This window comes from Pollicipes pollicipes, unplaced genomic scaffold (genome assembly GCF_011947565.3).
Source record: "Pollicipes pollicipes isolate AB1234 unplaced genomic scaffold, Ppol_2.1 Scaffold_2555;HRSCAF=2994_pilon_pilon_pilon, whole genome shotgun sequence".
NCBI classification, from domain to species: Eukaryota; Metazoa; Arthropoda; class Thecostraca; order Pollicipedomorpha; family Pollicipedidae; genus Pollicipes; species Pollicipes pollicipes.
Window position 1 is genome coordinate 4,898,718 of NW_023596136.1, and position 17,472 is coordinate 4,916,189.

At 48.8% G+C, this 17,472-nt stretch overlaps 1 protein-coding gene across 1 annotated transcript in view; it reads left to right on the plus strand.

Annotated features, from left to right (window-relative positions):
* Positions 1–17,472, plus strand: part of LOC119107604 (uncharacterized) — a 37,243-nt gene that overhangs the window by 9,582 nt on the left and 10,189 nt on the right. The window contains exons 3-4 of the mRNA XM_037231108.1: positions 11,503–11,555; positions 17,329–17,410. Of these exons, the coding sequence (XP_037087003.1) occupies positions 11,503–11,555; positions 17,329–17,410 (135 nt within the window). The remainder of the gene's footprint in view (positions 1–11,502; positions 11,556–17,328; positions 17,411–17,472) is intronic.

Consider the following 17,472-nt stretch of genomic DNA (forward strand, 5'->3'; position numbering starts at 1 on the left):
TGTCGTGGTAATGGGCGAGGCGGGTCTTCCAGCTCTCAAATATCGTTGTGTGCACGTGTTTGGGTCCTTTCTCGTAGTGTTCTCGCATATTAACTCGTGGTTTTATGCCGCTTACTTGCACTCATGCTCTAGTCGTTAGCCTCCAAATGGCAGAACCCACCATGATCTGGAGGGAATAAATGCGCCGCATGTACGCACATGTGCAGAACGCCTAGTTTTGTAGTCCCGCGCACAGGAGGAATAGTTACCCGCATAAAAATAATAAATCCAGGAATCTTGAACTTTAACGGCTGACATCCGAATGGCTTTGCGAAGGGGGTCGAAAGAACCAGTGGGAGCCACGATCCAGCGTCTCCCTTTGCCGCGGGAACCAACTGGAACCAGGAACCAAAACTGGGAACCAGGCATATGTCTGGTTCGGACACATGCTTTCTAGTCTTGCTGCTAAGACGCATTCATGTAAGCTTGTGTTTGTGCTAGCATCACCGATCTGCGAGACAGAATTGGCTGACGCTTATGCAGGTGGTGATACTGACATCTTTTTGTATTTTTGACGCAAGAGCGTCGTATTTGTTCTCAGACTAGGCGGATAAATTTATAAAGGAAGTGTTTCTTGTTTGAAGACATTGAAGCAAGCATAAGATATGACGAAATAGATTCACTTATAATCATTGGTATATTTTTAATCGGGAAAGGTTGATCTAGACAACATAATTTCTCTGTTTAAGAAATATGCTCCTCAATCCGTCACTGTTTGATTACGTCATGTTACCTTGCACAACATTGATTGAAGCCCATTTTGCGTTTGTTATATCTGGAAATCGTGCTCACAAACGCCAGATATGAACGACTCAGCAATTATATATTTTCAGCAATTATACATTATATTTTTTTGTCATGCGACCTAGATTGCCGCATGGCAAATAGAATGGAAGGGTTTGAATGACGTCATCATGGCGTTGTGAATGCCTGGGTGACCTCGCAAAAGTCTCCCCGAAATAGCCTGCACCTTTGCGGGCGCGTAGCTCAGAAACTAGAAGGGTATAGGCCTTAAGACGGGCAGTGCCGTGAACTGTACCGAATGATCTTCATTATCGCAATTCCAGTTCAAACCACACAAATTTGAAGCAGTCGCTTTAGAAAGGAACCTTCTGGTGCTAATCTTGCATCGTTTTAAATTTTGTATGTACACAGGGCTAATGTCCATACCCAACCCCTGCGCGCCGCCTTAGACCGTGCCACGCACCCGACGTTAGGGGAGGGGGGAGAGAAGGGATGGCGAGGGGCTCTTGGAGGGGCGGTGGCCGACCGCTGCGGGCAGAAGGGCCGCATTCGTCCTTGCTGGATCAGTCGGCAAGGAAATGCGGAAACGAAACATATTTTCTCATGTATAGGCTTGCTTTCTCTAACCTTGTTTTCGAAAGCTTTCTGTTAAGTGATATATCATGCACTTATTTCGAATACCTTGATGCGTAAAATGTAGCCTTGTCCCATGTATATCCATCATTCGTGTGTTTACGTTTGCGAAATAGTTTGCGGTGGTCTAAGCAAGGGTAAATAGCTGTAGAAAACCCTCTAAGTAAGGGCAAATAGCTGCAGAATACCCTCAAGGACTCGGAATGTAGTCAGCGATGCATGCTGAACGCCCTTTGGGTATTTTGAGTTCGCGGGTTGCGAGTCTGTGGGCTCTAATTCGAACCCACGTCCCCGACTGAGGCTGGGTGCGCCCCCCCCCCCCCCCCCATCGGGTAATAACTATTGGTCCGTGGTGACTGAGAGCCGGAGACTGGCGGTGCATGTGCGATACAAATCCCACACAGCCCACCTTGGGGGCTGCGCTTGGTTGGTTGGCAGTCCGACGCCCCCACGCGGCAGTTCCACGTCAAATACACATCCTCACGTCATCGTTACATCACCATCACATCACATCACCGGAAGTCCCCCAACGCCTCTGCACTTGCCCTAGGATTATGAGACGGAATTTGCTTGTCTGTGGTTGCATTACCCGCGGACAGACAGGCTGGCTAACAAGACAAATAGACAGGCAGGCCCGAAAATTGATGAAATGCACTCGCATGCACTCGGATGCACTCGCAAAACGTATCACCATATACGTTCACAGACGAACCCAAACGAGGCGCAAGCAATCCACTAAGTGTGGCGCTTGTTCCACCGCGACATTATAAACGCGGCGATATGCTTGCTTCCATTTTATCATTTGGGTGTGTCAGACGCATGTATGCCCTAATATCCCCGCGTCAGAGGATAAACGTCGGTGTCAACACTGCGGTATCGACTTAGTGTGCACGCAACGAGGGGAAATGGTAGCTGCCGACTGCCATGCGTCATCAGTTATTGATCGAGTTAGCCCGGGGAACTGCGCGGCGGCTTGGGCGGAGCGCCCTTGGCCCACATAAGCTCCCTACATACCCGCCGGGGCACTGGTTCGGTCGGTGTAGGGGAGTAGCGCTCATTCGAGTATTGACTCTGCCGGTGCGTGAGCTCCTGCTCCTTGTCCAGCCCACGCTCTTCCCACCAACCCTATTCCCGCATCCCGCTCTCTTACCATTCTCATCCTCGTGTCATCGGCGTCACCTCATCGGGATCACCAATGCATGCCCCACCCCCCCACCCCTCACTTCCCACCTGCGCCCCCCGGGCTGATCGGATCCTGGTGGCGGGTCGTGCGGGTCAGTCGCGGCGATCCCAATGCACCACTTTCACCAGGGTATCCAGGAGCTCCGGAAGCCCCTAGGGCCCCATTCAGGTCAAGCAGCCTGTCGCCTGAGCTGTGGGCTGTCCTTCGCGGGTCTCCGCTTAGGGTGCTCGGCTGCTCGTGGCAGCTTTAAGGGAGTGTCAAAAGAGCCACTGTGACAAACGCCATTGGGGAGATCTCAAAGTCATAGCATACCGTTTCGCTGAGTTCGCAAGATAATAGTTTCATGTTCACGTTTTTGTTTTGTTTAATCATAGCGTTTCAAGCTTTCGTAGAATTTCTTACACAAACACTTTTGGAACATTGGTGCGTTACGAACATTACAGAAAACGCACGTTGGAAAAAGTGAACTTTATGAGCAAGTGAACTTTATTTCTTTCAAAGTGGTGAGCCGGAAGTCAAATGAGATTACCTTCGCGGGGTCGGTTACTTCAAAAATTAATTCTGAGCTATTCAGGATTTCTTGAGAACTGGTGTTACTGATCGAATCTTACTCGTATGATGTAACGACAAGTGAAAGGTACAAAATGGTCGGATGCTCCCTTTAAAGGGGCAGGTGACGACGGCGCTGAACCACAGTCAGAGCGAGGAGTGTATCTGCGGCTACATCTGGCCGTGTTGGAGGCGTCGTTTGCCTCGTATAGTATTGGAATAGTCCTGGCGACAACCAGCTCCCTAGGGAGTGTTGTACCTTACCCCTGTTGGACTGCGAGGTGGGTAGGAACACAGGTAGCACAGTGGCGAATGCTTAAATCACTCTTATATGCTTCCTTCTCACCCAAAAGACATCCGACCTCAGATAGGGGGACGGACCGTGGCACGCCTGGACAGCAGTGAGGTGATTCCTGCTGCCCGAGTACAGTTTGTCGCAGAAGAAAAAAAAACACCTTTGGCCTCCCTCACGTCCTGTCAGAGGTGTGAGGATTCAATCGGGCACACACGATGACGTAGTCAAACGATGGCGTGGTCAAACGATGACGTAGCCAAACGGTGACGTTGTCAAACGATGACGTATTGGGAAGCTTATTTACTAGAGCTCAATTTTGTTGTTTAGAGCAGTCTTTTGCATTTCAAACCATGCCAACAGTTACAAGTAAACTCATTTCGTCACATACATGGTATTTTTTGTTATTTCCAAATGTGGAACGCTTCCTTGAAACGGCAGGCCAGTGCAGTGCACTTCAATCTTATCCGACCTCTCGTCACATGATCGTGCCGCCTCCGGTGGTGCGGAGGCAATGGCAGTTGTCGTGAGTCTGTTGTCTGCTGCACTCAGTTTTTTGCGCTAGATACGCCGGATGCGCACCTGATGCGCCGTGCGTGGTCCGTGTCCATCTACCTTCAGCCGTGCTCGGTCTGTACCTGCTTACGGGGCTGGCCGTGCTCGTTCTGTACCTGCCTGATTTCCGGCGTGCTCGTTCTGTACCTGTCTGCGGGACCGGCTGTGCTCGGTCCGTGGCAGTGCAGCGCGGGGAGACAGTGCTCGGTCCCCATCTGTCTGCATAGTTGCCGTGAGTGTTGAGTCAGGTATGTTGGGATCTTCAGACGGTTAGGTGGTTGGCTATGTTAAATGTCGAAGTGGTATATGAATAGCATTACTCGTGGCCAAACCGGGATGCAGACTAGAATATGTAAATGGGATACCATTATTTTTACCTGGAGCAACTTTGACTGCACAGCTGGTAAATCTCTGCGCTTCACACTAGTGACAGTGCGCTTCTATACTTATATTTACTTTACCTCTGATCAGTTTGTTTGACCACAGCCACTCAAAAGCCGCGATGATGTGGATCCAAAGGTTGCCATGCGTACGAAGTCCCGTGGGCAGCCAGCGCCCGCGTGTGAACCTGGTTCACGTCTGACTGCGTTTTGGCGCCGGTCACCACTTGTTCAGTCCTTCGTGGAAACATTTGTGCTTCATTACAAAAGATGATCTTTACATATTTAATACGGCTCCTCGTAATACTGTGCTACTTAACCTCATAAAAAGCAAATTAATGATCAGCGCTCAATGTAGGATACTAGTTGGCTCCCGCATAGGCGCACCGGCATAGAAAGTTCTTTTGAACGGGGGGAACGGAAGCCATTTTGGTTACTTCTTTCCACCCTGCGGCCATGGGGGCCTTTGCTGAATTGAGAGAAATTTGACTCATTTGGGCCCAAATTGGGCTCATTTAGCCTCAACCAGGCTCATCCCCTTCCGAACCGGTGCTTCTGCACAGGGGTATTCACTTCCCACGCCGATTGGATTTCAACGAATTTGCTGAATATAAGCTCGCAAAGCACATTGTGATGCTTATCATTTAGGTGTACCTAATCGGTTTGCGGATATATGCACCTACCAATAAAAGTCGACTTGTAAGCAAAAGGACTTACCTTTCCAATCTTCGACAGTTTGCGCATGCACGTTTGGTTTTTCACGCTGATCACATTTTAATTGCTGGACATATTTTTTGTCATGCGCACGCCATCATGCTCACGGTTAGCGGGTAACGCAAGGCGGCCGCAGGACAATGGACGGCTCTGTTGTGCGACTGTGACGGAAGAGAACCTGCGTGTGCATTATGAAACCATACAAACACTGACACTGCATGGACCCGTTCCAGACACAAGCTATGATACTTAATATCAGCGAGGATCAGCGCTTCTGGTTATTCGGCCAGGGACATAGTGCCTCAAAATGAGTAGGGGTGGTGGCAGGGGGGGGGGGGGGGGGGAGACGCAACAGGAGAAATTCATGCAATCTATCTTTAGAACGCTAATAAATGAATTTCATCACTCTGTCTACCTGGTAGAATCTGCCTGGTATCTACCTCACCACTCCGTCACCACTGCTAGCGTCCCGCCCCCATCTGAAAGCTTGCGACAGTCGTGCCTTTGCACAGGGGGGGGACTGGCGTCTGAGCCGTCGAATTACAGGCCCATCAGCGTCCGCAGTGTTATAAGCAAGCTGGCGGAGAAGGCTGTTTGTACCCAGCTTTTAGAATATGTGACTAGTCTCCACATTCTTGTTGACTCACAATACGCGTACCGTCCTAACCACTCCACCGAGCATGCAGTCATCGATATAGTCAGCCACATAAACAACAACATGGACGCCGGTACGGTCACCACCATTAGCTCAACTGGCTTGTCAAAAGCCTTCGTTTGTGAAGACCGCTCTGCTCTTTTAGCTAAACTGGAATGCTATGGTGTTTCACCACACTGGTTTTCGTATTATTTCACCGACCGCCAACAGACTGTTAAGGGTGGAAACGGGCCGGGGCTTGAGCTCGCGTATGGCGTGGTTCAGGGCAGAGTAGTAGGACCGCTGATGTTCCCCCTCTTTACCAACGACATCCAGTGTTATGTTTCAGCTACGTGTAAACTGGTGTCACCTGCAGACGACATGCAGCTCATGCATGAACCATCACCATCTGCCTGTGGTCTCACACAGCTGCGTTCGTGTGTTGAGTCCGATCTGACTGCGGTCTCAGTATGGTTTCGTCACAATGGCATAAAGATTAACCCATCAAAAACTGAATTCATTGTTGCTGGCACACCCACCAACACCCACAACGCCGCCGGGCTGAGCGTGAGTTTGATAACTCCCAGCTGTCTTCTTCTGAGTACGTGAAAAATACTGGGGGTGCTCATCGATAAAAATTTCAACTGGCAGCATCAAACGGCCAGAACTACCTAGCGCTCTTTTGGCTCCCTGATAGCTATTAGCAAGCTTAGGTATGTGCTTCCCAGCTCTAAAATAAAGTCCCCAGTTGAGTCACTGGTCTTCCCTCACATCATATATTGTTTACCTGCATGGGCCCCGACAACAGCTGTTCAGCGCCAGCGCCTGGATAAGGATATTAACTTCGCGGTCGAATTGTTGCCGGCAAACGCAGGTCAGATCACATCACAGATCCTGAAAACAGTTTGATTGGCCCAATTTCGACGGGACTCTCACCCACCGCGACTGCATATGTTTGCAGCGCGCCATTTACGTGCCTGATGGGCCACGGGCTGTCAGTAACCTGATTTGGTGCCGATCTGAAGTATCTCAGCGGCACACCAGAGCCACTGATGACGAAACTGTACTGCAGACGAGCGCTGTAAAACAGCCTCGCTTAGAGTGCGTGAAAAGGGCATTTTTCTATCGAGCCGTGGAGGCGTGGAATCGGCTCACAGCTGCCACGCGCAAGTGCAAAAACTTAAATGAGTTCAAGGGCAAAGTAATGTCTTTCATCAGAGAACTTACCTAAATTGACCAACTGGCCATGACGTGCAGGTGCTGATTGTATCATTAGTCGCTCATGTTTTATAACATCGTTCGTGTATCGCTGGCGTTGCGGCCCATTTGCATGTGTTGCGTGTCTGTGTTTATCTACGTGATATGTACTGACGCGGCGTTAGAATGGCCACTCGCTGGATTTCGCCAAAGTTCGCAATAATGATAATGATAATAAAAATAATAATAAGAAGAAGAATATTTTCCCCTTACCAACTGAATACGAGCCCTATGTTCGGCATTTATGAGTTAAGAGTTCCTATCAACGGACTTGGCCGTTATTGCTGACTTATCGTTCTTCATTTTACCACGAGGAAGGACGAGCGTGTCAGCATAGTCGCTCAGTACTGTCTCACAGGCTTCCTAACGGCTTTGTCTCTTTGGACCTTTGGTTTTGGTTGTTTGTTGTTTTTTTTTTTTTGCTTATCCTATCAGCTTTTATTTTTTGGGATTTTTGTCGACTTTTTCAATGATAAGACCTTTCTTCACTTCGAACTGTTTTAAAGTAGATTTCCAATTCGATGTAAACAATTCGGATTTTTCCCTTCTGACTTTTCCCGTTTCAAATTTATTGCTGTAGACTTCTGGCATTTGAATTTGTCCAAGTCGACTTTTATCCTCGGTTGAATTTACGTCCTTTGACTTTTTATAAGACTTTTATACTAACTGTCTTTTTTTGTTAAATCTTTTTCTATTCTCCTTTTTTTTGTCTGGGCACCGGGTAAATTGGCACTGTTCTTTAAGCACTACTTTTTAAAATATGCTATGTTTAAAAAAACGTCACTTTGCGTGCACTGTTCATTCCAGTCAACCTCTGTTAATGCATTCAAAAGCTCTCATAATATTCATGCGGAAAGTCGAGGCGTCTCCAAAGCACAGATGCCTTTCCCTCCGCACACACACTGAGTCTGATAGTGTTGTGAGCACTGTTTCCAAGAGCTTCATGAACTGAAGTTATCAATGGCTCCAGGAAGGCTGCGAATGCACACTGTCTCTCCTCCTTTGAAAAGTTGGTCTGAGTTTGCACTTGACGACATGACAATTTGGGGGGCATTTAAATCACCCAGCGTTGTTACAGAGCAGTCATAATAAAGTTGCAATGTTACAGAGCAGTCATAATTTTTGGTCCATTGGCGCATCTGCTGCACTTTACGTAACACCTCACCTGACCATTTCGGATTTACACGCCTTTACATCCAACCACATAAATTCTGCTATCTCTGATGGGCCAGCACCGATAACTTAAGTGGAAAGCAAAGCCTTGTTGATATAAAAACTCCTCCATAGGTGCGATTTTTACGCTGGCACAAAACGCAGTCATAGCCATTAAGTTTACACTCACTGATGGTGTTTTCCAAAACTGGTTCATTTAGCCATACGTCTATGCTGCGTATAGCATCAATGTTCTCTTCATAAATGTAGGTAGGGAATTCGTCTGTCGTATATTTGGAACTTCTTGCATTTGCTACAGAAGACAACATGCCTCCGATGGATGTTTTTCTGCTCACAATTTGGCCAAAAAATATTAGCCAATTTTTTGTGATGCCTCTAACGTTTTTAGTGGACATGAAGGATCTCTATTATTTTTCGTGAGCTTATAGGACCCCAAAACAAGAGCACAAGGTCCCCGCACAGCATAATAAACAATCAGTTTTCAACCACGGCCTTTCCAAGTGGTTAAGAACCATTCTCACCTGCACATGAGTATTCATCTTTGGATGGGGCTCTTCGTGGTCCATTGGACACCCGGAGACGTACAGTTGCTTGTGCTTCGTGATAAAATTGGCACCCGTTTTTCGTTTATGGACCTTTTGGTAGTCCTAGCGGAAGGATGGAACCATGCCCCCCGCCCCCCGGACCCGACACTGGTGGAATCTGGTATTTGGGGTCTGGGGGTACCTGGAATGCGTTTTAAAGTTTGCTCAAGGGATCTTTGAGATCGATGATGCATTTGCGAGATCGAGACCCATGTCCACGTATCACCATGAGTCGTTTTAATAAAGCGTCGCCTGCTCTGGAACTTTATCATTGTTAGTCGCTATTCGTGCTTGGCAGCGGTCTTCATCGACCCACACCAGCTGCACGCTCACATTACTAAACAGCAAAGTGGGGGTATCGACCTGGCCACCTTTCACGAGTCAATGCTCCCCCACCCCGCCTCCGCCTCAGCCTGGCATACTGGCGTGTACATGCGCTTTCGCCAACCCTTATGTCTCAAGGGTGTTTCGGCCAAAAGCTATCTAGGCGGTGATGAATCAGCATTTTTGGCTTAAGTTTGTATGAAGGTTTGGTGTGGACTGCATAGGCCAGTCCCTTACTCCGGTACCTTTAAATTAAATCGCTCAGACCTTTGCGCGTCTTAGTCCTCAGGGGTGTTAAGTTTATTGCTTTGTTTATCCGTTCAACTTCTATAATTTGTAGGTTGTGGTGCGGGGAAACATGACTTTTTCTTAGCATAGGACTGGTGCTCAAGTGTTGGTAGGTGCACTGCTATATGCGACGAATACACGTTGCTATGGATCGGTAAACATTCGACTAGCATTCGACTATATTAATGGATCCAGCTGTGAGGTCTGGGGCCAAGCTGTTCGGTTAAAAAACAACTTACCCCAATGTTATACTTGTCCTTTGATTTAGGTTACATCGCCCGCGCGCAAAACAATGCCGCTGTTTTTCGGTCACGATTTTGATGTGACGCACGGGCGTGGCGCTTCGGAAGTGGGTTTTCCCATTTTTCCCCATGTTTGCTAAAAATCCGTTTGCCTGGGAACGCCCGCCCTTTTGCAGAATCATTTACTGAAGCAAATGACGTCACGGGTGTGGGGACCGCGTGCTCGTTACTTTAGGAGCAAGAACAGATATGCCCGGGGTTTTAGCCTTTGTACAACTGAGCGACATTGGCTACTACAGATAACACTGACATCGTGCTTCCAAAAGCCTTTCAAATCCTGTCGCTATCACTATCTCTATCGAAATCGCTATCGCTATCAAAAGCCTATCGCTCACAAATTAGACCGTATCGTATATTTCGGCATTATTCTTTTGAGGTAGAGCTCTGAACAGATTACAAGTCGCAGCAACACAAAGATACAGATCCTATCTTTACTCTTCCAGTTTCACCACCAGAGTCCAGCATCAGTTGGTGGCGCTGTTTATGCTAATCCTTTCATATTATCCATCGAAAAGTTGCACAGGTGAAATCTGCACCAGGGTTGTCTTCTTAAAGTGCGGATTGGTGTCATAAAGCGTTTAAAGGTGCTTATTTCAAATACGTCTGTGACTTGTGGCCCTGTGACGTTGTCCCTCCTTGGCGAATTGGCCTAGGTTGACCCGGTCCGACTGATTGTGACTGTTACCCTCTGACCGATGTCGAGCCCTCATTGGTACCGATCGACGACGTGGTCGTCGATCGCTTCGAGGGGTCCTCTTATTTAAATGCAAAAACACCGGTCGGCGGGGCCTGAATTCCTTAAGAGGACCTCCTGTCGCCTCTTTTGACCTTATGGGACCCTTGATCGTCGGTCCGAAGGGGCGCGAAGGAAAGAGACGTGCCTCTATGTTCTCACTTTCGCCTACGCCTCTGGGACTATAGAGGTCGCACAGGCCGAGCGCCAACACACGCTGAATAATTTTTCAGGCGGACCACAGGCAGTTGAAATGAGCTTAATTTACCCTGAAAGATAACTACGGAAGCCTGCAGGTAATGCAATACGAAGTTAACATCCGGAACTCCTACAATGCACTGCACTGAACGTACTCCTGAAACATATGCGTATTATACGGCCGGACCCATAAATCTGGACCATGACCCGGATCTAGATCTAGATCTGGATATAGATCTAGATATGAGCCTGGAACTGAACCTGGATTTAGATCTGAACCTTGACTTTGACCTGGACCTGGACCTGGCGCTCTGGCATCACCAAACCACCAATTCAAATCCAGCGATACCTTTTCATTGCTGCGGCTCAGTTTTCCAAACTTTGGTACCTGTCTTAACTCCACAGTTTGCAGTCAAGTATCGCGATAGTTGCAATACAGTACGTCAGTGGAACTTTTGTGATTATTTGAACGCTTTTTTACTACCTGGTGCCTATCATTGCTGGATGTCCACCGAGGCATGGAAGCATCACTTTTTCAGTTTGATTTATCCAGAACACTAGTTTTAATTTATGAAAAGTTCCGAAAAGCATTACCTCCAAGACCACTACATGCGTTGATGATCGTAAAAGTAGTGTGAATGGAGCAAATTATTTATTTTAAAAAACGCTGGCAGTAACATAAAGTATTTCTTCAACTACGTAACCCACATTTCGTGAGTGCTACATCCTTATAGCCATACCATAAATTACGGGCATATCCATATCCGTAATTTTCTTCAAGCCCAGCACCAAACGAAGTCCCTTACCCACACCATGTGAGTACCCATAAATTTATCCGACCCCTGACGTCCTCTAATGGCGGTCCACTTTTGTCTGTCTGTGTGTGCCACTAATGGCCTACGGGAATTATCGTATTTCAGATGGAAGGCTCAAGTGTTCAGACAGTCGGCGACGTCCCTGCGCCCAACCGAAGGTGAGTTTGGCTCCGGATCCGCCGCTCACGCATGATGGTGAGTGCGGGCCAGGTTCCATCAAGCTGCAGTGCGCCGCCGCCAGAACACTGCTCCAACGTAAATCCAACCGCGAGAATAATTTGCTAATTATGTTGTGATGCCTTTAGCATCAGTTTTGCGCAGCATCAGGGTCTCTCATCCCTTGCGATTGCCGATGGATCGGATCATTGCAGCAAGGGATGACGAAACACCCGTCCGGCCGCGCGTCACGCTTTGTTTTGGCGCTCTCTGTTGAGCGGTAGACCTTGCCGTTTTGGCGCTCTCTGTTGAGCGGTAGACCTTGCCGTTTCGTCTTCAGTGGGCGTCGCCACTGGGCCACTGCCGGCTTCTGCTGCCGCGTTTCATCGGGGCACCATTGCCGGTCGGGAAAAATTTCCAGCATTTCAGCAGCATTTTCCGTCAGTAAGGATTATGCAATCACCTACTGCCGATAGTATTTAGCTGGTGACTCCGCGGTGACACGGCGCCAATCGAGTAGTGACCGGTCAGTGATAGGAGCGATGGCGGCGCGCAGACACACAGCTGGTGAACACTTGTCGGCGCCGGGCCGCGACGGCTCCACCGCGCACCGGGCGTACCACTGAGGCCGCGACCCGCGCGGGTGTACCGGCCGTGCCCATCGCCAGTGTGCCGCTGCCACTATGTGCTGCGCCGTGTCTACTGATCAGGTGAATTTGCTGCCTAAGAATCGCATGGCTACGCCGCTCTCTCGATGTGGTGTATTGGTGAGAGGCCTATGGGATGGATCATAGGTCCGGGGTCAGGATATTGGCGCTGTTTTGTTAACAAGATCGCAAATGCGGCATCCCGGGTAGTATCGAACGACGCCACAAACAGAACTAGTCATGTGTGATAGAAAAATTGCCGGTCGGGTTTGTTCTCATTGTCCATGCAGGAAGAGAAAGCGACTTGGATAATTGGTGTAGGCAAAAGCCATATATACGATGTCAAAATAGAAGTTCAAACACGGAACGTTAGAAAATAAAATCGAACAAGACCAAAGTTAGATTAGAAGCAGGAAAACCGGAAAGAATGTCAACAGTGGTGAGATTGGAAAAAGTATTGATGGTCGCATTTCAGTGTAACTTACGACCAGTTCCAGAGGATGCGGGGCTGGGACTGGGCCTGGTCTAATTCTAGTCCTATCATATTCTTAGAGCTGATTTTGGAAGACTACAGCTCCACCCAAACAGGTTGCCTACATATTTCATCGATTCTAACTTTTGCTTGTTGGGTTCATGCCCTGGTGTTTGACTATATTTTTTTCATTTGGAGACTTGTCATCGTCGTTGCGTCCTTGAGCTTCTAGTTTGAATTTGATCCCAGCTGGCTTTCATTCCATTTGAATCGATATCAAGGGCGTTTTTTATGTTGACCATGACCGCTGCTGACCTCGAACCTGTTTTACATTTCTTTTCCCGTGAGACCATACGCTTGTATTCCTGAACTTGCACAATTTGTTGTTTCTCTATCGCATCCATACCCGCACGTCATTTACTTGCATCCAAAACAACGCATACGAAGTGTTACTAAACGGCGGACCCTTTTGGATATCTCGCCTCAATAGTTTTCGACGCTCAGGTTATTGGTCTTAGATACGCTTCAGAGTGACCAGACTTAGTTGCCTTTTGATACAATATGTCTAACACTGCAAAGATTACGCGTTGCTATTTGCTGGTTTTGTGAAGGGCTTCCGCTCCCGCTGTCCCCCACCACCGGTTCTGCCGTCCGGTCAGATGTTGAGGCGACCACAGCGCCCTCAACGTTCACAACCCGCGACACCACTGGCGCGTACCGACGCCACCACCAACTCAGTGAACAACTGTTCTTTGTAGATGTCGCTGCACGTCAGTGCGCTTGGTATTTTAGGCAACGCCCACCGCGGTGGTCATTTTGTGTCAGGTGTGCACCGTCGAAACTGCAAAATGTGATAGGTGTGACGCAAATAGCTAGGTTCGACATGGTGTTGGCGATTTTAACGCGTGTTCACTGTGCTCGCTCGAATACCCCTGCTGAAGGTTCCACATCAGTGGTGCGGCAAAAATTCCTACCGACAGCAGTGCTACATCACTTCTACTGCCGGTACCTATGACGATATCGTTGCTACGTGACAAAACTTATGCTTCAAATATTTAAGCTTGTCATATGCTTGTGATAAATATACGTATATATATATGTATATATATATATATATATATATATATATATATATATATATATATATGTGTGTGTGTGTGTGTGTGTGTGTGTGTGTGGTGTGGTGTGTGTGTGTGTGTGTGTGTGTGGTGTGTGTGTGTGTGTGTGTGTGTGTGTGTGTGTGTGTGTGTGTGTGTGTGTGTGTGTGTGTGTGTGTGTGTGTGTGTGTGTGTGTGTGTGTGTGTGTGTGTGTGTGTGTGTGTGTGTGTGTGTGTATGACACGGGCGCTACGCCACAAGACTCATTCGAAAACTTATTCCCGTCATTTCTTGTGCAGCAAAAGCTCATACAGTTAATATCTAGACGCGACATTACTCGCACTGCAAATGGATGCACACACGTCATTAGTTTTAATTTTTTCGTGTACTATTCATGTTAAATATGAGTTTAGCAGTAGAAGTAGTGTCGCGTAGAAGTAATGACTGTATGTTTTTGCAGTAGAAGCAATGACGGGTGCAATGGTAAATATAGTAAAGGTATAAGTTTTTGAAGCACAACTTTTGCGACAGGAGTAATGACGGATATAAGTTGTTGAAGCAGAACCTTTGTTGTGTATCACTAATGTCGCGTATCATTTGTAACAGAAGTAATGTTGCGTGTAAGTTAAGTTTGGTTAAGTTTTTACAGCAAAAGTGATGACGCGTGTAACTAATGCCGGAGCCCCCTGTCAGTAGGAGATTTTGCTGTGGTACTGATATCGTGAACCCGTACTGACGCTGCTCGCAGGCACCTATACGGCTGCTCTGTATTGCTTAGCGATGTGAAGCAGTACTGCCAAGCGAGCCTCGGGCACATTTTCGGGATAGGCGCTGTGATATTGTTTCTTCACGATGAACAGTGGTGTGCGTGCGTGCGTGCGTGCGATGTTGGGCCACTGGTATTTTGGTGGCTGTGTTTTCTTGCCTTGTGTTGTCATCGTTTCTTCTAAACAGTTTGGTTCCCTGTCACCGCCTTTTTTCTGGGCGTTTGACCCCTTTCCCTTCTACGGCTTTGACCCTCAAAGGGCCGTTACGTAACATGGTAGAAGAAGGGCGGCAGACTGTATGTCGTCGGGTACGTAGAGAGGGAGTATGAAATATTGCTTGTCGCAAGACGTTTTGTGAGAGCGATCCGTGCTAACAACAGCGTATTACGCATGCTACACATTTATGTATGCATACTGCCCCTTGTGCGTTATGTGTCTGGACTGACGGTTCAACAAATAATGACGTTTCCCGGATCTCGACAGTGGACGTGGGACAATCGTGATATATGTGTGTTGGGCGGGGGGGGGGGGGAGGCGGAGGGGGCGCAGTCTGGCTGAACTCTGGATCAGCCAGCGATGATCTCGACCCCTGAAACCCGCGCGAAGACCGCACTTTTGTGCCGCGGGCGGTGTTAGATGTGCGAAGGAGCAGTGAATGAGTGTGAGTGTGATTTGAAGTGATCCTATATCGGGCAGACTGTGACTTAGAAGGTGTGATTAGTGCACAGACTGGCTTCGGCGGGTTGCTCTATGGGCGGCGATAACTGCGCAAATGTACGTAGAAAAAAAGAGGGGCAGTGTATGACAGGTGCGTGCCCAGGGTAACAGGTAGTGTCTGGCAAATGGACGTCCGGGATAAGAGGAAGTGTCTGGCAGGAGGACGCCCGCGATGGGAAATAGTGTCTGGCAGGAGGATACCCGGGATGAGACGTAGTGTCTGGCAGGAGGACGCCCGGGGATGAGAGGCATTATCTGGCAGGCGGACGCTGGGTATAGGAGGTAGTGTCTGTTATGTGGACGTCCGGGGCGAGAGGTAGTGTTTGTCATGTGGACGCCCAGGATGAGAGATAGTGTCTGTCTTGTGGACGTCCGGGATGATAGGTGGTGTCTGTCATGTGGACGTCCGGGATCAGAGGTAGTGTTTGTCGTGTGGACGCCCGGGATGAGAGGTAGTGTTTGTCATGTGGACGTCCGGGGTGAGAGGTAGTGTCTGCCATGTGGACGCCCAGGATGAGAGATAGTGTCTGTCATGTGGACGTCCGGGATGATAGGTGGTGTCTGTCATGTGGACGTCCGGGATCAGAGGTAGTGTCTGTCATGTGGACGTCCGGGGTGAGAGGTAGTGTTTGCCATGTGGACGCCCAGGATGAGAGGTAGTGTCTGTCATGTGGACGCCCGGGGTGCCACTGAGTGATGTAACGAGGTGGCATCAGTAATGCACAGGGCTGCCCCGTTTGTGCGAGATGGGCTATTGTAGGTGGCCCGCATATATAGGTGACCCGTCCAGGCAGACACTGACACGATGCGGGCGTGTGGCAGGGAGCGATGTTAGCGAGTTGTTTCTTTGTTTAATGCAGCTGGGCCGGTCGACGACGAACGTGAAGCGTGACGGTCCTGGTCCCCATCACACCTTTATCAGTGGGATGAATATGAGAACTGCGAGCGCTGATGTGCGGGCAGATTCATCATTCTCTAATGACAACAGCATGCCTCGTGTTTCGGCGCAGAGTTGTCATTATGTGTAGCTTATAAGCTCCTGAATACAGGAGTGTTGTAAAGTATTCTTGGGTGCTCTTGTGTTCTTGTGCTCTTGAGTGATATCTGAGAATTGATCGAGTGGGATGGGGTGTGGGAGCGTCAGGCGCATGTTAGTGTGCCAGGTTATAGAAGATAAGGTGGTATATTCTTCAGTTCCCCTGCGCATACACATGTCCTGACGACGTGTAATTTTGCCGTATTTCCTTGCAGTGATAGCGGCGTGTTTCATGGCTGGCAGATTATTGACTGGCAGATTATTGGCTGGCAGATCAAGGAAGGTGCCGATGTGCGTGAGGGTGGGTCACCGGCGCCTTCGGTGACGTCGGTGATCGTTTTCATTGCGTTGTTGTGCTTGCGGGGTGTGCCTGAATTTATGCATTGTAATATTGGAAGATTGTGGCATTTTATTTTGCTGTTGGCAGCAGTTCATCTAAATTTGTCGTTCTTAGTCCCGATTTCTTTGGATATTTGTTCAGTAGGCCGCTTGGAGACGCACCGATCGATTTATCCATGGAAGTCCTAGCGCTTGTTCGGCGAAGTCTTTGTTGCGATGATCGCTGATGCATAAGGGGGAGCGTGAGAGTGAGGTGGCACGATAGTTGTTTGGCATCGTTCGTCCGTGCTGGGCTTGGGATAGGTAAGTGGCGAGAATATGCGTTGTGATGAGTAATGCAAGCCCTCTATGTGAACTATCACTGACATTTCTGGATTCCATAGTCAGTGCACGTTGTCGGGCCCAGCGCTGATGGATCTCAGTCCTTGAAAGGCGATATTTAATTCAGCTGGGGGTGAATCACATGCTGCATGGGTGAAGGCCAACAGGCGCTGGCGTGGCAAGCCACTGAATGAGCGTCCTTCAGTGACGAAATTAAAAAAGTTTGACCTTTGCAATGAAATGTGGAGTTTCTATATGTAGTTCGGCTGTGGTCACCATGTTCCCGTCCTGCATCCATGTTTTACATGGCTACATCTCTCCCACTGCGCTGGCGAGCGCGTCGGCCAATCAGAGCAGCTTAGCCTGTTCGCTGTTTCAGGCGCCCGCTGTCCAGCCGCACCCGAGAGCATTCTCGTCGCTCGGTCGCCTGCCAGCGGCTGAGTGCCAGTGACCCGGAGCTGGTGCTGCCGCGGCAGGAGCCGCAGCCGGCTGGCCGCCGCCGGCCGGCGCTCACACGCGGCCA